Below are 22,982 nucleotides of genomic sequence, written 5' to 3' on the forward strand. Positions count from 1 at the left end.
CTCTTGCCCTCCTCCTTGTACGCGTCCGTTGACGTAAAGATGCGTACATTTGATGTAACACCCTTTACTTTCGCTTCTCCCTCTCCGTTAACTCTTTCAGGCCTTTTTCCAACTTTTGCTCTATTTTCGTTTGATGGAGAATGAAAAAGATATGATGATGTGTTCGAACTTGGACAGCAACCTCCGCCACCGACTCGCCTGACGACATCTCCAGCATAGCTGCCTTATTTAGCAATCGACGTCGATATATTGTCGGCCTCTGGTTTTGAACTTTCGTAAATCGATTCGTAAATCTCACTGCAATTTTTGTTCTCTGAATTGATAATGAATCCAATAGTTGGTCTGAGGTGAAAACAGTGTGTTAAATGGGTTGAAAAATTCCTGGTTAAAAGGAAATTACTCATGGTGTCCGAGATAACAGACGAGAGATTCATTGCACCCACCGACTCTTTTGGTGGAGAAAATTGACCATCCACACTCACTGTTTACACCGGTTTATAATTTCTCACACCCATTTGAAATATTTATCTTTCTAGATAAAGATGATTACAATATCACCTAACACAATGGCGATGATTACTAACTAAAACAGCTTTTATAATTAATATAAACAGTTTTAATTATGATTAACGCTGTCATTATGCAAATCCAGATGATTCCATACAAAAGACGCCACCCATACTGTAACACCTTGAAAACTAACGTCCGGCGAAATCAGTCCAAAGACGGCATTGACGAAGGCTGGAAATGTCGGAAAGAAATAAAGGCTCCCGTTGAAAAGAATGTTTCAACCGATGCTTGGGTTTGAAAAACGTTGCGGCCTCCTCGGATTTTATCCGTTTATGTGCCCCGTGGGTCCGAGTCACACGCTCTTATCGGCAAATCTCGCCGTAATCCGACGGCTCGGATCGCGGATTGCTCAGACTCCACTTTCCTTGGCTGGTAGCAGCCCAACGACTTTTGACTATTTTCTAACGACAATCCATGGGGATCACATGGCGTTGAGTGGATTAGGGTGCAAGTCCCTAATTCTGTTATTTTCATCCTTCTCAAGCATTTAAACTTTCACCTTAATCCGATCATGTGTTATGGTTGAGTAGATTTAGAGATTCGGGAAGCTTCCATTTCCCCTTCCAAGGGGTGTGACCTTCCCCTTTCTATTTTCATCACTGAGGAGGCCTGGTGCAGCCTCTCTCAATGCTAATAAAAGACATATAGTTGCAACAGATTACAGTTATCCGGCGACGAATGACGATACAGATTACGAAGTACAAAATTATCAAAATTTGAACCGGTATCGGGTCAGAGCTTCGGACGGCTCACGAGGACATCATGAAGCCAGGCGCCGGCCGCCGGCTCTCGCCATCCCTCTATAAATGCCCATTTTCTGTTCTCCCATTTTCTCGTTACGAGAAAGAAAACTGGGAAAAGTTCCTTCTCTGTTGATGCGTGTTGCTTGCGCGCGCGCCTCCGAAATTCTCTGAACCCTCAAGCTATTCTCTTCTCCTCTGTCACTCTATCCTTGCCGCCGATCCGTTTCCGGATCAGTGTCTGTTGCTCACATCTGCTTCTGTCCGCGGTGAGATTTCTCTCCGGCCGACTCGGGAACCGGATTTCTCTTTCTTCTCCGACAACGGTGTCCGGAAGATCGAGATTTACAGCTTCTTGTCAGAATCTTGACTATTCAGATTCGCAAAGGATGGGAGTCGTCGCGTCGGAAGACGGCGTGGCGTCTCGGTTCTGGATCAAATTCAGAGACGATATCATGTTCGCCTTCTTTACTCCGTTTGTCGTCTGCCTGGCGGCTGGAAATTTGGACATAGAGACGTTCCGGAACTTCATCGCGCAGGATGTTCATTTCTTTAAAGCTTTTGCGCAGGCGTGAGTTCAATCTCCTGTGTCATTCATTTTGGAAGAAATTAACCGTAGGGTTCTGCCAGTTTGTCTTTTTTTGTCTTTATCCCGACTCAACAGTATTCTTATCGATTTTTTAGGTACGAAATGGCGGAAGATTGTACGGATGATGATGATGCGAAGGCGATAATGCGCCGGCTAAGGAAAGATGTCCTAGAAGAGCTGATAATGCATGAGTCTGTTGTACAGGTAAGATGTCTATGTTTCTTGAATTTCGTCTCTTGATAAGTAAGGTTCTTATGCTTCTTTAGTTTCTTTGTTTGATACTAAATTCTTTACGTCCGGATCTTTCCTTGTTTATTCTTTGATTCGGAAAATCTTTCTGTATACTGACCATAATGGTGGAGCGTTTCTACGAACATTAGGACTTACGGTGAAACTGACGAGTTAGAGCAACCTTCTTAAACGTAATGGTATGACTTTCCTAAGACGATCAGATCTACTACGGTCATTATTAATGGTCGAGTCTATCATCAGCAGTCGAAGAATTGATAAAAGACTGATTCATCTGACATTACGTTGAGACCAGACTTCAGCCTAAATCTAACATTGTATATGCTGTCCTTTTAAAAAAATTTGTGAATCTGATGCCACGGATGTAACGATTATTTGGCGCTCAGCGGCATTTTTTTATCTTGCCGTTGCGGGTATTTAGGTAGGGTAAAAAATTGTATCAAGAATGTGAAAAGATAATGGATATGGAAGATATGTCGAGAGTAAGAATTATTTGAAGTGAGCAGTGAGAAACAAGCTGAGCCAGGGTAGGGAAAAACAAGTACCTGGCTCAATGAACTGTTAATAAGCCTTAAAAGAAAAAAGGACTATCAAGAATCCTTTACTGATTGCTGGTATGCATTTTATGCCAGAAGTTCCTAGATTTCAAACCTGCACTTGAATAGAGAACATGAATCATCGTTATTTTATCTGTAATTATTTTCATTTTTTAAAGTTGCGTTCGTCTCCTCTTCTGGTTGATGCTCTTCCTTGTGAATAGTAAGATCCGTGGTTCCTATAGTGGACCTGTTGCTAAGATAGGAACTTGTTTTTCCAGGCTTGTTTGTACCATATGAATGTGAAGTAAATCGAGTAATTTCTGAGAGATTAATAATATGAGTTCTTGAAATTTTGTATAATTTCTTTAGGAGTTTTGAGGTTGGGGAATGCTTTTGTTGTTTTCTTTCAGTATGTATAATGACAATCCAAGATCTTCTGTTATTTTGTAGAGTTGGTGTTTACACAAATAACTTTCCAGTGGAGTGCTCAGTGTTACATGTATTCAGTTTAGGAAGTGCTGCTTTACAATTGATAATTGATGTGTGCATGCCACTTGAGGATTATGTGCCTTTTTTATTATTTTATAAACTGAATTGGTACCGGCTTGGAAAACCTCTGTAATTACTATTATGAAAAAAGTGCAATTAGTAATGAGTGGCTGTTCCATTGTTTAACTGTTTATGTGTTTAGTTTATGTTACAAAGGATGCTGATCTACTTGCTTTGACAAGCTAAATTTGGTCATAACCTTGAAGTCTTGGAGATAATCTCTGGTTGTTAAGAGAGTTGAAAGTTTTTGTGGTTCAATCTGTCCCACTTGAAGTCTTGGAGATAATCTCTGGTTGTTGAGAGAGTTGAGAGTTTCTGTGGTTCAATCTGTCCCACTTGAACTGTGTTTGAGGTTCAAATTGTGTTGATGTCTCCTTGTGCTTCTGGATCAGTTTTCTGGTTGTTGCACAGAAATAAGTGTGAATTATATTTTGAAATTATAGAGCTTCTTTGTATTTCATTACCCTTCCTTTACTTTCTCTGGAAAATGCATGTATGGTACTGAAGGAATTCCATTGCTCAGGAATGGGGTGTGGACCTTGCAAAGGAGAGTGTGCCTAACTTGGCAACATTAAGATATATTGAGTTCCTGCTTGCAACCGCGTCTGGCAAGGTTGAAGGAGGCAAAGGTCCTGCCAAAATTGCAACTCCTTTTGAGAAAACAAAAATTGCTGCATACACTATTGGTGCCATGACCCCTTACATGAGGCTGTATGCCTTTTTAAGCAAGGAGCTTCTGACATTTGTAGGTTTTTCTGAAAATACTCATCTTTACAGGAAGTGGATTGACAATTATTCATCTGAGAGCTTTAAGGTTGGTAAACTAATATATAATTGTTTTTGTGGTACTATATGCAAGCTTGGAAGATAAAATAACTGATTATCTTATTGGCACAATGCAGGCGTCGACTCTTAAAATTGAGGACTTACTTGACAAACTAAGTATCTCTCTGACTGGTGTGGAACTTGAAGTCATTGAGAGACTTTATCACCTTGCTATTAAACACGAAGTAGATTTCTTTTCTGCCCAGCCACTTTCCCAACGAGCAGTGGTCCCTTTCTCAAAAGTGCATGATCCTGCTGACACCCGTCTCATGATTTTTTCTGACTTTGATTTGACATGCACGGTTGTTGATTCCTCTGCCATCTTAGCGGAGATTGCAATATTAACTGCACCCAAGGCAGACCAGAATGATCCTGATGTTGTACTCCCTAGGATGTCATCAGCTGATCTGCGGAATTCATGGGATGCCCTGTCCACTCAGTTTACAGAGGAATATGAAAAATGCATAGAGGACATTATGCCTTCTGAAAAAGGTTGCACTAACAAGGCATTTTTATGTTCTTCTCTTTTCATCAAACAGAGCTACTTGTAGAATCATACAGGGAGGACTTGCTTGGTGATGGAAACCTGCTTATGTTTTTGTTCTTTTTTTGTCAGTGTTATTCAACTATGAAGGATTATGCAAAGCACTTGAGGAGCTTTCAGAGTTTGAGAAACGGGCAAATTCTCGTGTCGTTGAGTCAGAAGTGCTGAAGGGATTGAATTTGGAGGACATAAAAAAGGCAGGAGAAAGACTACGACTTCAAGAGGGCTGCACAAAGTTTTTTCAACAGGTGGTAAATAAAAAGGATGAGCTGAATGCAGTCGTTCATGTTCTTTCTTACTGTTGGTGTGGAGATCTCATTAGATCAGCCTTCTCATCAGGTATTCTTTTACGTAAGTTACAATCTATAGCACAAGTATTTTTTGTTGTATGAGTGTTGTTATATGTTATGTATTCTTAAAATAAATGTCACTTTTTAAAATTTTGAGTGGCTATATTGTTGCATTAGATGTGTGGATGAACCTTATATATTTCATCGAGTTGCATACTTTGAAGTTGAAATTTGTCAATCTCCGTATAATCTATTTGTTTGTTTTGATGTTTATTTTTTGTTTTTGTGAGTTTAGTTAGGGTTAAGTCACATGCTGTTTAAGGCGCAAGTTTGAATTAGTGCTGCAGAATGCGGCAAACTTGATGCTATTCATAAAAGAAAATTAAATAAATTCAGGAGCTCTGGTCATAGCAGTAAGAGGTTGGAGATCAACCCTTTTCTCTGCAAGATGATCAGTCATACAATCAGCAGATGTTTAACATGGGACGACTAAGTTACGACAAGATGAGATAAATTACAAATCTCATAGAAAATATTCCAGTGGCTCCACAAGGTTGCTGCACAAGTAATAACCACCTTTGATTCTCCCTCAACCATTGAAGTGAGAACTTTATCTACCTGGTGTATTGAATGCATTATTAAGTCTTTCAATTTTCTGGAGTGTTATTTCTGCAAGATGGTAGAGCAACCTCAGTGACAGTAATCACCTCTGCTGGCTTCTGTGTCACCTGGCTCTGCCATGTTGAGTAGCACGAGGTCCCAGATCCTTACTTTTTACCCTAGGGGCAACCTTGGTCCTGCCTGTCTTACAAAGAAACTTGGTCCTACCCTTGCTTAAAGATCTTGATACTTGTGCTTGCTTACCAAGCTCCTTTTTTCAATGGGAGTTTTTTCAGAATGAATTATCTGCCTTGTTTTTCAAAAATTACTTTCCAGTTTTCTGATAATGCCTTTACTTCCTGTGCTTTTTAGTCTCTGTTTACAGTTTCAATTACTGTGGGTATCCTTACAATTCACTGTGTCATAAATCTGATCTTGATCTGGATAGCATAAGACTAATGGTAAAACTAGTCTCTCTAACAATGAACACCAACAGGTAGTCATTTTATTACAAAATAAACTGATCTCAGCATCTCTACAGTTCCTATTAAACTTGTCCTGTCACTTCTCTCTTTGAACTTTAGTCTGTCATACTGTAAATTTCATTGGCAACCAAAAAAAAGATTGTTTCTATTAATCAAACATGTATTGTCAATATTGCAATTTGTTGAATACTGTAATTTTATCTCTGCTCTTCCGATTTGTTGTATCTGCACACATTTGTTCAATTATTATTTTTTTTTTCATTTCAATTGCTTGTTATGTGATTGTAACTTTCAGTAGCCTATATTTGTAGTATGGATTCTTATTTTTTGTGATAATCAGGTGGTCTCAACGTTTTAAACGTGCACTCAAATGAGTTCATATATGAAGAATCCATTTCCACGGGAGCAATTGACAAGAAAATGGAAACTCCTATTGACAAGGTTCAGGCCTTTAAGGACATTTTGAACAATTGTAGTGACAGTAGCAAGTACTTGTCGGTCTATATAGGGGATTCGGTGGGCGACTTGCTTTGCATGCTTGAAGCAGACGTAGGCATTGTTATTGGCTCCAGTGTTAGCCTCAGGAAGGTGGCTAACCAGTTTGGAGTCTCTGTTGTTCCATTATTCTCTGGTGTTGTGAAGAAACAGAGGGAATTTGTGGAAGAGGGTTCTAACTGGAAAGGCCTAAGTGGAATTCTTTATACTGTCGGTAGCTGGGCCGAGATACATGCCTTCATTTTGGGATCTTCATAGTGGATGGTCGATTTCTTATACCTTTTTGTAAACCAGATTCTGGTCTGAAGTAATAGATAATAGATGATTGGTGGTGGCTAGTTTTACAAAGAGCTACCCAGCTGTTCCTTTTTTTCTTCTACAGCACTGTCGTCTTCGATACCAAAACTTGGCCTTGACTTGCCGATATATACTGAAGGTACTACTCTTCGCCCTCTCTTGTTTTCGAACTTTTTCAGCTGTTTTCTTATGTTCATTTGCATGAGATTGATTTTTTTCTTCGAATGTTCTTCAGGAACCGGAGAAGCTTTGATACGAACAGGAGGTGGCAGATGTATGAATTTGTTTTCCTTTTTTTTTTTTTTTTTTTTTTTTTATACTGGGTATCTGATTTTGGGGTACAAAAGTGTACCAGCTTGTAAAGTTTCATTGCCCATCCATTTCTTTGATCCTTCAGCCTTAAATCATGAAGGCCGGGGGGAAGTTTTTTTTTTTTTAACCCTTTTTGTTCTTTGGACAATATATCAAAAACTGATTTGCCCCTTTCTGTCACGAGATAAAAGCCGTTCATATGCTTTGCTGATTTTTACTGTACGCACATTAGTAAAATATGGTCTTATGGAGATAAACTTTCACGTGGTTGTGTGTTTTTTGGTAACATTACGCCAACGTCGTGTGACTTTTTTTGTAGAATAACTTCTCGAGAAAAGGTCGATCAACAAAATTTAGGGTCCTAAGTTTACGAGATTTTCTTAGATAATTAGTTTTATGTATTTGACCATTTTTTTAAGTTTATTTTTTTCATAGTTTCTGTTGGAGCGATATGAAAGTTATTTTTCTATCTTTCTAATATTTATTAAAGGTGGAGGTATCAAGAGGAATAAGGTTAAAAAAACAGTGTATAAAAATTTGGTCGAATAAATTTTTTATGATTGGCATCCTTAAACTGGCGCTGTAATGCAGAGGTTCCTCGGTGTGTATGGGTGCTCTGATGGTCGTTTGGTGGCTGGGTTGTTAATCGGGAAGCTTACCGGTTAGCACTAGGAAGTTAGAACAAAGCAAATATCCGATGACGTCAAGTCACATTTACTAGCCCAGGCCTCCACTCGTACCCAACAATCCACTGAGCGTAAGTTTGCCCATTATCTCTTCCTCCGATTTGATCAGCCTAGTGTCTCAGAGGCGATCCTCCTCCCGCGCATCTTATTGCATGTCTTTACCTCCCCGTCTTTCCCTCTTATTTGCCTCCACGTCTTTTCCCCATTCGTGTGCCATCTCTTTGAGCTGCTCTCATCGCATATCTTGTTGTAGAAGGTAAGATATCTCGTTGTTAGTGCTGCGGCTTCTGATCGAGGCGACTTGACTAACATGTAAGTTGGATTTTTTATGCCTTCGAGCAGTTTGATGAAATGCCGACAAGACATGTTTTTAATTATTGATATTTGAAATCGGTAAATGAATTTTGTGGATGAAGTTTACCAAGATTTTGGGAGGAAACTTGTAGCAGTATTCGTTCGTTGTTTTTTTTATTTTTGAAAAAAGGTATTTGTTCGTTGTTTAAATATGAGAAAGTCGGGTATTTTCCTGCAGTGGGAGGTTAATAATGGTCTCAATGCGTCTACGATAGAAACTGTGTCCCAGATTGCTTTCCATTTTTAGAAGTCCTTCCAACCCATCCTTTTAATACGCTTTGCGTATGCAACCGTGATGCTCTACAAAGAACGAGAAGCTCAACAGAGGATAGCTTCATTTGCCCTGAGGAGTCTCCTTGGTTACCCTTCAAAGTTACCTGAGATTTTTGTATGAAATGCACGTCAGAAGCTTTATCTAAATGTTGGGAGGCCTCCATACAGGTCATCTATTGGCGTTATACTAAGAATTAACGCGAACAAGTCCGTGTAAAACTTTCTTCTTATGGTTGCATTTTGAATACTTCGAATCTCTTATGGCAACATATCGCTGATGTTATAGCCTCCAATTCAAATTGCGGCTTCTTAAATTTTGTTTGGAATTTGATTAGTTTTGCTCAATTATTCTTTGTTTTTTCCTCATTTGTTCAACTTGGTGAAATTTTACTTTCTAAAATCTTTGCCTTAGTTTTCTTTTGAGCTTTACTTCTTTTAGTCGGTTCGCCAACACTGTTCAGGTATTATCACATTTTTCTCTCATTGAATTGAAAAATCTTGTACTTCTTCTTTGTAGATGATCTTATGGAATTCTGAAACTCTGCCAGAAACCATCAAGTATGATGTTGTAGTCTCCACTTCAAATTGCGGCTTCTTGAATCTTGTTTGGCATTTGATTAGTTTTGCTCAATTATTCTTTGTTCTTCCCTCAGTTGTTCAACTAGGTAAAATTTTGCTTTCTAAAATATTTGACTTAGTTTTCTTTTGAGTTTTACTTCTTTCAGTCACTTAGCCGACACTGTTGGCAAAAAATTGAACTTCTTCTTTATAGATGAGCTTGTGGAATTTTGAAACTCTGCCCGAAACCTTCAAGTAATTCTCAACTTTTCAACCATTTATTAGAAACAAAAAATAGGTTAAGACGATGATTTGAAAAATGAAGCAAGTGATTAAAGAGAGAACAGAGAAGCACAGAAACTGAGGGATAGGAAATAGTCGACCTTTTGGAAGTAGTTGCATATGCAAACTACCTAAAAACTCTAAGAAAAACCAAGAAACTTGAGACGATGTTTTTTTTTTATTAACTGTATTCTCTATTGGTTTCTGAAGTTAAAGTGCTTTACTCTTTGTCTCTCTTTCTTGTTCTTTGAAAACATCTTCTAAGTTTAATCTGGTTGAATACTTTGCAGAGAACTTCTTATCTGATCCAACATCAGTCTAAACATGGCTTGCATCCGCTTTAGAGGGTCCAAAATGAGTGTTTTCCCCTTACACCTTTCCACTGTTTTTGCTAGGAGAAATTCTGTTTTCTTCTGCACCATGAAAAGCACACAGACTGGAACAGTAATGAATGAGAATAACATAGATAGCCATGATCGATTGAAAGAAGGAAAGTCACAAAATCAAAGCCAAACCCAAATACGTAAAAAGACTCCTCAAGAATATGAGACAATCATTGGGATTGAAACACATGTCCAACTTGCCACTCACACAAAGGCCTTTTGTAGCTGCCCTTACTCTTACGGTTCCCAACCAAACTCTAGTATTTGTCCTATTTGTATGGGCCTTCCTGGTGCTTTACCAGTTTTGAACTCCAAAGTGATCGAGTTTGCTGTAAAATTAGGGCTTGCCCTCAACAGCAAACTGTCTCTCAGCTCCAAGTTTGATAGGAAACAGTATTTTTATCCTGATCTGCCAAAGGGCTACCAGATATCACAGTTTGATATTCCAATTGCCGTTGGTGGCTTCATTGATTTGAATCTTCCAGTTGAGTTTGTTGGGGGCCACAGGAGGTTTGGGATCACCAGAGTACACATGGAAGAAGATGCAGGGAAATTGCTACACTCTGGCTTGAAGATGAGCTCACAGGTGTCACTTGTTCGCTTCTTCTAGAAAAGTCTTCCAGTTGTTCTTTATGGTTTTGCTTTACGGGCTTTTTACTTCTGGAGTTCCTTTTGCAGGTAGACTTGAACAGAGCTGGAGTTCCTCTTCTTGAGATTGTCTCTGAGCCTGATATGAGGACCGGTCTTGAGGCTGCAGAATATGCTGCAGAGATACAAAGGCTGGTTCGGTATTTGGGTGTGAGTAATGGCAATATGCAGGAAGGTTCACTTCGTTGTGATGTAAATGTTTCAGTGCGACCAATGGGACAGTTGAAATTTGGGACCAAGGTTATTCACTTTTAATCAGTTATTTGGAATGTGCCTCTTTACATCTTATTTGCTTAACTAAAGAGGATCCTATTTTTACCTGATTGAAAATTCGTGTTCTGTGAAGCATTTGATCACATTGTGATATGCTTCCAGGAAAAAAAATCTATGCTCTATATAACCATTTTGAAAGGTCATTTAACTTCCCACCTGATATTTAGTATATAAGAATGAAGCGTATCTCTGTTCAAACGTTGTTGAGGCAGGATCTTGAAGACGTAACTACTCTTGGGGGTTCCTGATAATTCACACATTCTTCCCCCTTTTTTTGGCAGGTTGAGATAAAGAATATGAATTCATTTTCTGCTATGCAGAGAGCTATTGATTTTGAGATTTCCAGACAGATTGATCTCTACAGTCAAGGCCAAGGCAGTCGAATTGTACAGGAAACTCGACTATGGGAAGAAGGTTCTCAGGTTTAAACTGCATATTCTGCGATTCAGTGTGGAGCTTTCCATTTACCTTTGTTTCTGTAGTTATGCTTACCTTTTAACTGTTTGTTCCACCTAGAGAACAGTTACAATGAGAAAAAAGGAAGGACTTGCTGATTACAGATATTTTCCGGAGCCAGACCTTCCTGAAGTGGTCCTCACAAATGAGTACATTAATGATGTCAGTTGCTCTCTACCAGAGCTTCCAGAGACGAAGCGGAGGCGCTATGAAAGTATGGGCCTGAGTATGCAAGATGTTCTTTTCCTTGCCAATGATGTTAATGTAAGTGCATTTGATTGATTCTTACTGATTATTTTCTTAAGAAATAGCTTTGACCCTCTGTTGGTGAATCACCTAAATAAGCATCAGTTGTTACACAACAGATTCTGAGTTTTTGATGAATTTACCAGGTTGCAAACTTCTTTGACCACGCCATTGAGAAGGGTGCTGATGTGAAGCTGGCTGCAAATTGGATAATGGGTGACATCGCTGCCTATTTAAAGAATGAAAAGCTAACGATAAAAGATATTAAACTCACACCTAATGAGCTTGCAGAGCTGATTGCCTCTATTAAAGGCGGAACTATCAGTGGAAAGATTGGGAAAGAGGCATTTATCAGCATCAATTTTTTATTCTGTTTTAAAATGATCATTGACTTTCACCCATATTTTTATACTCTTTTCTCATCTAAATGTGCAGATACTTTTTGAGCTCATAGCAAAAGGAGGGACAGTGAAGGGATTAATAGAAGAAAAGGATTTGGTTCAGGCATGTTAATCTACCCTGTTCTGTCATTTTGTATAGATGTTATGATTCTGTCTTGTTTATGACTGGTGGATTGTTGAAATTCCTCATAGTTTCCCCCCTAAAAAAAAGAAGATATAAAAAAAGAGAGAAAGAGAGAGCATTAAATTTCCAAATGGTATTTATAAGGTGGTATGATTTTGAGACGTGCAGATTGCAGATCCTACTGAGATTGAAAAGATGGTGGAAAAAGTGCTTCGAGAGAACCCAAAGCAGCTTGAACAATATCGAGCAGGCAAAACTAAATTACAAGGGTATTTTGCGGGTCAGGTATGAACTGTGAACATAAGAAACTAGAAAAAGTGTCCGATTTTATGTGCCAATTAAATCATCTTTTGTTTGCATCAGGTAATGAAGGAATCGAAAGGGAAGGCAAACCCAAAGCTTTTGAACCAGTTACTGTCAGAGAAGTTAAATGTCAAAAGCTGACAAGATAGAAGGTAAAAGAAACGATCATATTTCCAATCTGGTTTAAGTGTTTTTATTTTTTTATTTTTCTCTCCTGTTAACTTCTGTTGTTTTTTTCCTCAATATTAAGCATGATGTATGTATGTATGGTCTTATCTATCTAATTAGCTTGAAGGCCATCAGCAATTTGCGATATACCATTCCATGAGTACAAGGAGAGAGGATTTGTGGTGAAGTTCATTCTACTTCCGACTGCTTCTGTTTATCTGGCTGGATGGTGATTGAGCCATTGGATAGAAGAACGGTCATCATTTAATTCATTCTGGTATTTATGTAATTTGAATCGTTTTTAATTTGGCCTTAGTCCAATCATGCAAATGTATTATTTCTAATGTTCTCAATTATAAATTAAATTTGACCCAGGATTCATCTCTTGATTGACTTCTACATTGATGTCTTTTGTAGAGAGACCAGCGAAGCAGGCATACTCAATTACTTTCTTGCATTGTTATTCACATCAAAGCCCTGCTACATTTTGCCAAAAAAACAACTCATACTTCTGGAATCATATCTCCTAGTTTGATTCGTGTCGGGTATTGATGAGCCATGTCTGCTTGTCTTGATGCCCATCTCTACATTTTTCATCCACGATAAAGCAAGCCAAATCTTTCGTAACAGGAAAAAGAAGAGCAATCAAAATTACGGTGGCCCTGGCGTTAAAGCTCCTCACGCATGGGCTTCTGACCGTGCCTTCCCAGAGCGTCTCAAAGTGTGAGTTGACCTGCAAACCAGGGAGCTTTAGTCCGTTTACCCCAAAATTAAAAGGAGGTGCTAAGCAAGAAGCCAGAAGTTCTTGTGGGTCTTGCTGTTGAGAAGATAGCCTGCATTTTGCCCCTTCTTCTGAACTCCTATGCATTGGCATCTGCTGTTCTCGATCAAACACTCAGCAAGATCATAAGATCCGCTCAGCTTTCGACTGGAACCAGAAGAAATTCGTCAGAAACTGAGGTGAATATGCACCGCTCTGGAAAATCTCATCGTTTTTTTAAGACCAATTTTATTTATTTTTAAATATTGTTGCTTACTTACATGGTTGTCTAATATATATGTTATACCATGGGAGTTCAGGCCCCATCGTCTTCTCCAAATTGTAAATGTATTCTGTGGTCTTTATCAAAATGCTGGAAGCCAGTGGTGTCTCACCTGAGGAAGCCAGAGGTGGAACGTCGTTGTCCGATGACAAGAAGGCTGATACCACGCATATTACTCTGGAAAAGGATGGTAGCTGCCTTGTCTCTGCCGCCTTCCATATCCACCCTCTCAATCTGAACGTGCACCCTGGGCTGATCCGAGACACACTTCAGCCTCATCTCTTCCAGAAAGTCGTGCTCCCCGCTGCCGCACCTCTCTGAAGGCAAGGAGTTGACCAAAGGTGGATGGCTATGCGCCCGTTTCAGGAACGTGGAGAAGGAGTTGCGGCGGAGGACGTGGGATTCGACGTGGAGAAGGATGATCTCGTCGTGATCCAGGACTGCATGGGAGAGCACCCATTGCAAGGCCCCCGCCGATTCCCTTCCCGGGTCCGCAACCACCATTACTTTTCTCGATGCAGGCGGTGCCGCGTCCATCCGCACCACCAGTTGAGAACTTCTCTCTTTTCCTGTTTTTTTCTTTCCCGTTGCTTTACTTTAAAAAGTGAAGAACGAAAAAAAGATAAACAGGGAGGGAAGCCACGGACAAGAAAAGCGAGGAATGAAACTGGGTTTAATTTTAGGCAGCCAATTTATTTTGGTCTGTTGTGTGTCCACCAAATGCCCGGGATGGTAAGAGCGGTAACTTTTGCGCCTTTTTAGTTTCGCGATTGTTGACCCGGTCAAGCCCAACTGATGCCCCATAAAAGATGGGAATAACTCGTGGTTTTTTTCTTTTTTTCTGTTTTTTGTCAATTGGTGTTCAAACTAATTATCAATGGCTGCTAATCAATTATCTAATTAAATATTTGATTACTATTTCTTCAATTAATCAACTAATTAACCCATTTAATATAATGACAAAATGTTTAATTTAATAAACTATAGTTAATTCATTGAAAATTATTGGACTATTTATTTAATTAAATAATTAATCACATCAATACACGGTGGCTAAGTGTGGAGACACGTACGAGTGAGAGCTCTGATCATTACTCCACTACCAAACGATAAAGGTCCTAGAAATAGCCACATGGTCTATAACATGGACTACGGATTGACGGAGGAGACCCTGGTCCACTACAGGCAGCTTTGTCAAATAAAGCCAAACTAGGCCCCGTCGCACTCCTCCCCATAAACACTCTCCCCCGGTCCGGCCTTACCTGAGCGGCGCGTGTCCATGGAAAGCATCATTGAGCATTATGAGTTGGGTTCTTCGCTCAGGGAGCGGACCCAAGGAATCGGCGACCGGTTGGCTTCGCATCCAAGATTCCGTCGTTTTATAAAAAGCCCTGTCCTTTGACCTAAATCAACCACCGAGCCGTGGTTTTTTATGAAAAAAAAACAAGGAGGCGATGAGTCGTCCCCTTCGATTAGGGTTAGTTATAATGAAAACCTAAGACAAAGAAATGTTTGTTTAGTTCAATTAGACACTCTACCCACCCCACAAAAGGGCCCCTACGCCATAATAATGAATGATGTGTCGGGGCTTTGAGAATCAGGTGTGAAGTGTGTATTGGTTAAGCAGCATTTTATGTATCTAGTAAGATGGAGGAGGAGACCCTTTGCTTGTCACCACTATCATGTAGTGACAAAGGCTGTCAAATAGAGTAATTAAGGCCCCCCCTCTCGTAATTACTCTCCACTAATCCCCATTTCATAGTCAAGCCTTTTTTCTCCCGTCCAAACAGTTCATTCTCTCTAGTAAAGGAAAGTTGGAAACTTGTACTGTTCATCATCCTTATCCTTTCTACTCTTTCTGGCTCACGAATTTTATTATGAAGCATTCGGCAGAGAATCCAATGTAACCCAGATTGACGAGTTTTAAGTGTGCAAAACCCAGAGTACCGTCACTGCTGCCTGCCTTGGGTTTTTATGCTTTTGCTTCATGGGAGCTGGTGAAGGAGGAAGGATTCTCAGGATTTTGACGTACGTAAGGAAGAAAGAAAAATAAACCACGGTGGTTCAGAAATCGTGTCGTCTAAATGACCATGTTGGGGATTTTAAAATCGGCTCTCTCGGTTAATTTTTATTATTTTTGTGGCCATTATTCATGAGTTTTGTTTAAGCAGATGGACTTCTTTGTGCCCGGAAGTATTATCGGCCGTCGGCGCCGCCGAGTGAGGCCATGAAAATACAGGTGAATATGCGGCATAAGAGTTGAAACCCAAAAAGTTGAATTTCTGTATTTCACTGCATTGTAGATTGCAGGCATCAAAGTACCACACGGCCGAGCGCTGAGACATGAGGATTCAGAAAACAGATCCCATTCCTACTTTCATGTGCAGATGGGTTTACAATTAACCGGGATTCTGTGGGAACAATTGATGTTCCTATTAACCAAAACGAGGACCAAAGGGAAGAAGAAGAAGAAGAAGAAGAAGGCTTTTTAACTCAATCACACACAAGTGATATTGCTCCTCTCGTATAAAGAAAAGTTGGCTATAGCAGCATCAAAACCTAGAAAAATAAACCATCTCCAGAGGGAAAGGAGAACATAACAGAATCTCAAAGGAAAGAAATTACAGTACATGAAATAGTAGAAGCCAAGTTTAAGACTTGCCTAGAGGTGTAATGATCTATGCATGACGAACCGTTCATCCTCCGGTCAATGTTTCTTTCGTCTCTTCCTCCTTTCTTTTCTACTTCTTCTTCCTCATCTTCTTTTTCCAGCGACGACCAAATAATTTTAAACCATATCGGATCCCCGGGCAGGTGCAGCTTCTCCTCCCCATAACAAAAGATTTCAAAGTTTAAACTCGATTGACAAGAATCACAAATCTGCGGCGGTCTTCCGAATCGACGTTTCTCATGCCGCCGCTGGACTCCAAAAAGGAGTACATATCACGAGGAAGAATAAGCCAAAGAGGAAGAAGATTCAGAAAAATTGTCTCCTCCGCATCCGGTATGAGGATCAGATGGCCATCGGAAGACTAGAATTTCTGAGTTCCCATTGGAAGAGAGGAGGGCTCGAGAAAGGCTCCAGGCTAAAAGACATGAAACGGCCCTCTCTCTCTCTCTCTCTCTGCTTTTTTAGGTCTACGCGTTTATATACTTTGCTGCGTCGATGTACCCATATATCGTCGGAATGACTGTCGACTACTCATCCACTACCTGGGGACCTTTTTATTTTACGGAGATGGGATTTGGATCTCCGGACAGCTGGGCGAGGAAGAAATTTCTGGCTCTTGCCGATCAGTTGGGTCGCCAGGTGGCGGCGGCAGTGGGAGTTGGGACCTCTTAGGCCGCCACTTGGTCAAGGAAATCCTTAAACCGAACCAATCTCTCGGTCCGCCATGAACGAAACACCCGTCTCCTTTTTTATGCAAAAAGGAAGGAGTTGTTTGTTTATTTTATTTTATTTCTTTTTCAGGGTGATGAAGATTCCTTTGTCTTCCTTAGCCAATTGCCCTCTCTTTGAGTTTGTTGATTGGGACTGTCAATTAATCCTTAGGGAGAGCTCAAATAATCTAGTTTATTCACTCTCATTCATCCACTCTCCTCCACATGCACAAACTAAATTATACCTAATTACATAAGGGATAGCTCCATGCATAAACTCTCATTGATCCAGTCTCTTCCGATCAAGGATGTTTGACCCGGGCTCAATTCAATTTTTACTTGAGTTTGGCTCGAGTTCAAACTTTGAAATAAGGCTTACTAAATATATTAAGCTGCGATTTTCAAAACTCTAATTGTTAGCTCGTAAGTTGACTCGTTAGCATCCTTTAATCTAATTGTTCTTATCAATTCCCTCTTTAATTGGTTGATAGTTACTCTTATTTACCTCAAACTTCAAAGGCGATTGATCGTTCAACCCTTTTGGGTTTCTCGACTATTGATGGAGATGTTTAATTTTTCTTGTAGGTCTATTAAGTTAGTTATTGTCTGCTCCATTCCACTAACCCAGTAGCTCGGGCTCAAACTTGGTTATTTTTTTTTAGTTCGAGCTCGATTCTAATTTTAGGATCGAGATTAAACTCGAGTTCGAACATATATATGGTCGAGCATGGCTCCATTGGATGCCACCCCTAGTTATGTTCAAATGCATTTTTACGTGGCTCATTAGATCTCTTAAAATTTGATTATAAGAAAGGAGGTTCATCTCGGGCTTCCGTGGCTGCAAGCCTGCAACGGGTGGGAAAAGCCAGATGTGACGACCGAGGTGACGATCGTGATATTTGGAGTTGGATTGTAAATCAAGGACACGATCTTCACTGTATGTTCTGTGGGACCGGAGACTACGAGGGCAACCCTTTCTTTCTCTCTTTTTGTGTCATTCGAAGGGTTTTTTCAAAGAAGGAATTGAAATCGTGCATCATTAAAGACGGAGAAAAGATTGGAAGAGTTTGGTTTGGAAATCTGAGACCGATTTGGGTCTATACGAATAGATGGCTTTCGATTTTAGTCTCGTGATGTGAAAGAGAGAGTCCGAAATGAATGAGTGATGAATTACATGCGCATTAATCCGTTCATTCTATTATACCATTAGTCTAAAATTATCTCCTCTTTATTTGAATCATGCCACGTAATCTTCATACCTATTTTGCAAATTATCTACATGAATCATGTACATGACGTGTTTCTCTCTCCCCCGAATGAATTGTTTTTCCCTCTTTTCGCTCTTTTCTCCCTCTCTCTCGGCTTTGTCTCCCGAATTTTTTCTCTCACACGGATTTTCTCCTTTCTCGGCCTTCCTCTCCCGAATTTTTTTCCCTCTATCTTCTCCCTCTCAACCTCTGTCGTAGAGCTGCCATCGCAGGGCACAGGAGGCCGAGCCTCTCTCACAGAGCTTCTCGGCCTCTGTCTCTTCTCCCTCTCGGTGTATCGTTGGAGCGCCGCCATTCTCCCACCATTATCGACGCTATGAGGAAGACGACGCATCAGGGTGCTATGAGGAAGACAAAACTGGTTTAATTTTTTCTAAGTTATGAAAAATTAAACCAGTGTGATAAAAATAATAATCCATATTTTTTACTTATAAAATATTTATTTTTATTTATTCAGTATATTCATTTTGTGATTATTGTATTAAATTAATGATTTAATAGTCATAATTAAAATATTGTTAATATAAACATTTGATAAATTATTTTGGTTTAATTATCCCATTGCTATAATTAATTAAACCAATGGTTTTAAATTTTGTGGTAATATATTATTAATTAATAATACGTAAAAATATACATTATGTTATTGATAAAATAATATATTTATTTATTTATTATATTCGCTTATGTTATTTTTTATTTTATTTATTTATTTATAATTTATTCTAGTCACTCGTAACTATTATATTAATTTATTATAAACTGTAATCACTAAGTAATATAATTTAGTATTTCGTTAATTATTTTATTAATATATTTAATACTATACATTAAATCACTTATAAGTGTAGCAACCATGCTTATTTTGGTTAATTATCTATTTAGGTATATGTTTAATTTAAGTATATTACAAAAAATTACTCATTATCTTGTTTATATCATATTTTTAATTTTGGTGCACTAACACTGGAATCTGTTTTCTAGTGTACTTGAACTTGTCTTTACTAACACCCAAGGATGAGTTGAAGTTGAATCAATTCATTTAAGATAAATTGAAATCTTTATTTCATTTAAGATGAATTGAAATCTTCACTTCATTTCAAGTTCATTGTGGACCAACCCCCACTATATGAATAGGTTTATATATCATTGAACATATTATGGCCAGTGTTTTTCTCTTGATGTGAAATTAGAGTAATGTTGTAACTTATTCGAATAAAAAAAATCTTATGAAAATTCAAAATAAATTTTCTTGTAAGTAGGGGTGGCATCAAACCAAATTTGCTCAAACCCTTCGAGCTCAACTTGAAAAAAACTCGGCTCAATTCAGTTTTTACTTGAACTCAGTTCAAGCTTAAACTTGAAATAAAGATAGTTAAGTATAACAAGCAAAACTCGAGATTTTCTAAGCTCGACTTATTAGCTCGTGAGTCGACTCATTCGCATATATTTTTTTTACGAAAATACTATTTACTCTAATTGCTCTCATTAATGCCCTCTTTAGTAGGTTGATAATTTCTTTTATTTACTTCAAACCTCAAATATCTATCGTTCAACCCATTTGGATTCCTTACATTAGTATGTTCCATTGCAAAATCTTAAACTCCTCTGTGATATCTTACCGTTCAATGGTGATTTTAATTGTAGGGTGGAAACTTGACTCAAACTCCGTTAAAATTTTTGGGCTGAGTTTAATTCTATTTTTAGGCTCGAAGCTTCTCTCAAGTTCAAAATATTAAGATGAAACCAAGCTCAAAGCCAAACTCCAACATATATGCAGGTTAGAGTTTTACTCCTTGTATGGCACCCACTCGTATGTCTGTCTGACGTACACAAAATTTCTACCTTTTTATTGATACTCGAATCGTAAACCAGAAAGATTGCCTCGATCCTCTAGAAAAAAAACCTTGAAGGAAGAGCGAATGGCTGTCCTTCAGAGACACCGTCGCAGCACATCCGAATCACTCTTTCCTTCTTTCTCCTGCTGCCTCGTCGCATCTGTGTCTCTTCAGTCTCTGCAATGGCTGCTATGCAATCTCAGGCGTTTTCCTCGCCTCTTTCGTATTCTTCCACCTGACAAACCCACCGGCGTTTGCAGGTACTCTCTAATGTGTACGCCCTTTAAAACCCTAGGTTTACTTCTCGTTCTTGAACTAGACTCGTAGAATTGGAGGTGGGAGTTGTTTCTTGATTGGTCTTTCTCTCTGTTTCGTGAATTGGTTTCTGGAAAGTGGAAACCTTTTATGTGTTTGATTTTGTTTCTTCGTGGGGGGCTGGAATCAGCTATAAATCCCGTCTCTCCTTTTCGAAATTTGCGGAATGTAGTGGGGACTTCTCTGTTAACCTCACGTCTGGTGCATACTTTTGAGATGAAGCTGGGGACTTGTATTCGAGTATGTTATTGCAGTCGTAAACAAAAGGAGAAGAAGAGTTAACAGAAACAACTGGATGTAATTATTGTGGATCATGAATTCAAGAGTCTGGAGCTTCTTTCCAGTTAAAGAAGACAGACAAAAAGAGAATTAATAATGAAAATTTTACTCTTATCTGGAATGATCTCTACTGGTCAATATCTTATGACCAGATGTTCATACATGTTCTAGAGATCATTTATACAGAGCAGATCCCTCTATCATAAAAAATATATATATTATATAAAGACACTCGTGTTCCCAGCTGCATTTTTATCTCTCTACTCTCCTGAAAACTAATGATCTAATCCATGTTATAAGAATCAAAGAGAGTTTCCTACTCCACTTCTTATCAGACCCAGGTCACTGAGATTGGGCTTCTGACCGTATAATGATCATGCACCCACGTAAGGTGTCCTTCGGAGCTCTTAGGAACTCCGTTTCTTGAAATCAACCAAACCGTATATACCTTGCTTTGGTACAACTGATCGAATGTCAACTTCTTTGGTCTGATTCTAATTTTCACTCCTTGAGGTGCAGCTACTTGTACTCTGTATGTGGATTCAGCTGGTCCTACGTTTGTCACTCTCCGCCTGATCATCTTTATGGTCTTTCCATGCTTAAAGATCACCGAGATTGAAGGGTAATTCAGGCTGAAGCCCCTGTTCTTTGACAAGATCTCAGAACAGCTCGTGTTCCTGTGGGTGATGGTGAAAATGTCTGATCTTCTGTATCTAAGACTGCAAAGGTGAGTGATATACTCATCGGGCTTTGCATCATAAACCAAGCCGGGATCAAGTGCTCTCGCCGGATTGACATGCCCGGCGCCAATGGCGAAGATTCCTGCGGGTTTTGACCCATCCGTTATTGGCTTGCCGGAGTGGTCTATGACGTCAGCACTCGTCATTATTGCGGAACGAATGGCGGCTGGGCTCCATGTTGGATGAGCACTGCGTATCAAAGCGGTGATTCCGCTTATGTGTGGGCAAGCCATGGAAGTGCCAGACAGGACGGTGAAGTTCACTCTCCTTGTGTCCTCCGAAAGACCCGTTGGTCCCAAGTTCTCAGGCCATGCTGCGATTATGTTCACACCAGGAGCAATAATGTCGGGTTTGAGGATCGAAGGGTTAGTGATGCTCGGTCCCCTCGACGAAAACAGAGCAACTGCTGGAGCGCGAGACCTGTCGATCACAGTTCCTCCAAATTCTATTCGAGCAGTAGGTCTCTTTGTGGAGTTCATGTATCTTTTCAAGCGAAGGGACTCCGCGTAACCGATTTGAGTAGCCGGTAAGACATGAACGTCGACAGAATCTTCTTCCTTGTTGACCTCTGCATTTGCGAGTATCATAGCAGTGCCACCAGCTTCTTTCACCACTTCTCCCTTCTCGGCCCTTCCGTTGGTTCCTCGGTCACAGACCACCATTTTCCCTCCAACTCGAGCTTTCGAAAGAGAACCCTTGAAGCACAATTCTCCTCCATTACTCCTCCCAAATTCGTTAACCAGCTCCAGCGTTTTTCCCGCGTGAGGGAATAGGTTTCCAGGGTACATAGACTCTCCGTGTAGAATTTGACCATCGCCCAACCGAACAATGGCGGGAAATTTTCGATCAAGAGAGCTTGCGCCAACGGTTGTTAGCCAAGGCGCCTCGTTGGCCACAGAGTTCGGGATGGGCCCATTGTTCCCGGCGGCGCAAACGACCGAAATCCCCCTCTCCGTCGCTCTGAACCCGCCTATGGCGATGCTATCAGCGTAAAACGGCAAAGGAAAACCACCCAGTGAGAGAGAGAGTATGTCAACTCCATCTCTAATTGCGTCGTCCATTCCGGCGAGGATGTCAGAGCTGAAACACCCGCTGAACCAGCAGACCTTGTACATGGCAATGTGAGCCCCGGGCGCCATGCCCCGGGCCTCCCCGGCGCCCAACCCGAACACGCTCGCCCCGGGAACAGCATTGCCGGCCGCTGTCGACGACGTGTGGGTCCCATGGCCGTGAGCGTCGCGGGGGGAGACGTACTCCGCCGCCGCAGGCGGTGTTGGAGGAGGAGAGGAAGACGCTCGGTGCCCCTTCGTGTAGAAGCGGGCTCCTATGAGCTTACGATTGCAGAGGGAAGGATTGAACTGTTCTCCTTCTTCGCAGACGCCTCGCCACCTCTTCGGTACCGACGGCATATGTCGGTCGTCGAAGCTCGGGCTCTCCGGCCAGACGCCTGTGTCGAGGACTCCGATTATCGTCCCCTGTCCGAAGTTTGATTGGGCCCACACTCTTCCGTGCTGCAGGCCCAGGCCCAAGAATTTGTAGGAGTAAGTCGTGTGCAATTCCAATCGACGGTCAGGATGAACTGCAATCACAGTGTGATCGCTTCTCAGCACCTGGAGCTCGCGTTCAGAGAGACGTGCCGCGAATCCTTCAATAGCCGAGTGGTAAGAGTAGAGAAGACGAGAAGCAGGGCCGTTGCCTTCTTCTTCTGCTTCTTCCTCGACTTGGATGGTTCTCTCCAGAACGGAGAGGTGCCATTGAAGCTTAGAGTCAAAGAGAGAGCTGTCCATTTCGGGATGGAGTTGGACAATGCAAGTCTGAAGATCATTTTGAGCTCGAAGAGGATGTAAAAACGAGCTAAAAAAGCCCAGAAACGAGAAGA

At 40.4% G+C, this 22,982-nt stretch overlaps 4 protein-coding genes across 7 annotated transcripts; 2 read left to right on the forward strand and 2 right to left on the reverse strand.

Moving 5' to 3' along the window:
- Nucleotides 1-1,390: 1,390 nt before the first annotated feature.
- Nucleotides 1,391-7,259, forward strand: LOC137954999 (bifunctional TH2 protein, mitochondrial-like). Its single transcript, XM_068801890.1, has 7 exons — nucleotides 1,391-1,881; nucleotides 1,995-2,103; nucleotides 3,760-4,050; nucleotides 4,139-4,553; nucleotides 4,678-4,944; nucleotides 6,321-6,911; nucleotides 7,008-7,259. Exons 1-6 carry the CDS (start codon nucleotides 1,700-1,702, stop codon nucleotides 6,731-6,733), a joined length of 1,677 nt encoding a protein of 558 aa, XP_068657991.1. The 5' UTR covers nucleotides 1,391-1,699; the 3' UTR covers nucleotides 6,734-6,911; nucleotides 7,008-7,259.
- Nucleotides 7,260-7,691: 432 nt separating this feature from the next.
- On the forward strand, nucleotides 7,692-12,731 carry LOC137958028 (glutamyl-tRNA(Gln) amidotransferase subunit B, chloroplastic/mitochondrial-like). Of its 4 annotated transcripts, XR_011113848.1 has the most exons (12): nucleotides 7,692-8,082; nucleotides 8,915-9,062; nucleotides 9,528-10,206; nucleotides 10,299-10,508; nucleotides 10,823-10,963; nucleotides 11,058-11,261; nucleotides 11,390-11,587; nucleotides 11,679-11,747; nucleotides 11,937-12,053; nucleotides 12,132-12,223; nucleotides 12,360-12,516; nucleotides 12,657-12,731. XR_011113848.1 is itself a non-coding variant. In XM_068805255.1 (10 exons), the coding sequence occupies exons 2-9, from the start codon at nucleotides 9,562-9,564 to the stop codon at nucleotides 12,210-12,212; spliced, it is 1,665 nt and encodes a 554-aa protein (XP_068661356.1). In that variant the 5' UTR covers nucleotides 7,692-8,082; nucleotides 9,528-9,561; the 3' UTR covers nucleotides 12,213-12,223; nucleotides 12,360-12,609. The 4 variants fall into 4 exon arrangements, 1 of the variants encoding a protein (XP_068661356.1); XR_011113803.1 differs by lacking the exon at nucleotides 8,915-9,062; XR_011113849.1 differs by lacking the exon at nucleotides 8,915-9,062 and having other exon boundaries at nucleotides 7,692-8,026.
- A 291-nt stretch (nucleotides 12,732-13,022) lies between these two features.
- LOC137958242 (uncharacterized) lies at nucleotides 13,023-13,819 on the reverse strand. Its single transcript, XM_068805268.1, has 2 exons — nucleotides 13,395-13,819; nucleotides 13,023-13,167 (listed from the first exon to the last, which is right to left on the reverse strand). The coding sequence occupies exons 1-2, from the start codon at nucleotides 13,817-13,819 to the stop codon at nucleotides 13,023-13,025; spliced, it is 570 nt and encodes a 189-aa protein (XP_068661369.1).
- A 6,675-nt stretch (nucleotides 13,820-20,494) lies between these two features.
- LOC137955862 (subtilisin-like protease SBT1.2) lies at nucleotides 20,495-22,963 on the reverse strand. Its single transcript, XM_068803044.1, has one exon. The coding sequence runs from the start codon at nucleotides 22,888-22,890 to the stop codon at nucleotides 20,695-20,697; it is 2,196 nt and encodes a 731-aa protein (XP_068659145.1). The 5' UTR covers nucleotides 22,891-22,963; the 3' UTR covers nucleotides 20,495-20,694.
- Between the last annotated feature and the right edge of the window lie 19 nt (nucleotides 22,964-22,982).

This window comes from Aristolochia californica, unplaced genomic scaffold (assembly GCF_029961685.1).
Source record: "Aristolochia californica isolate CCGP_79_NKW_82.1479 unplaced genomic scaffold, dmAriCali1.0.hap1 SCAF_1, whole genome shotgun sequence".
In the NCBI taxonomy this organism is placed as follows: Eukaryota; Viridiplantae; Streptophyta; class Magnoliopsida; order Piperales; family Aristolochiaceae; genus Aristolochia; species Aristolochia californica.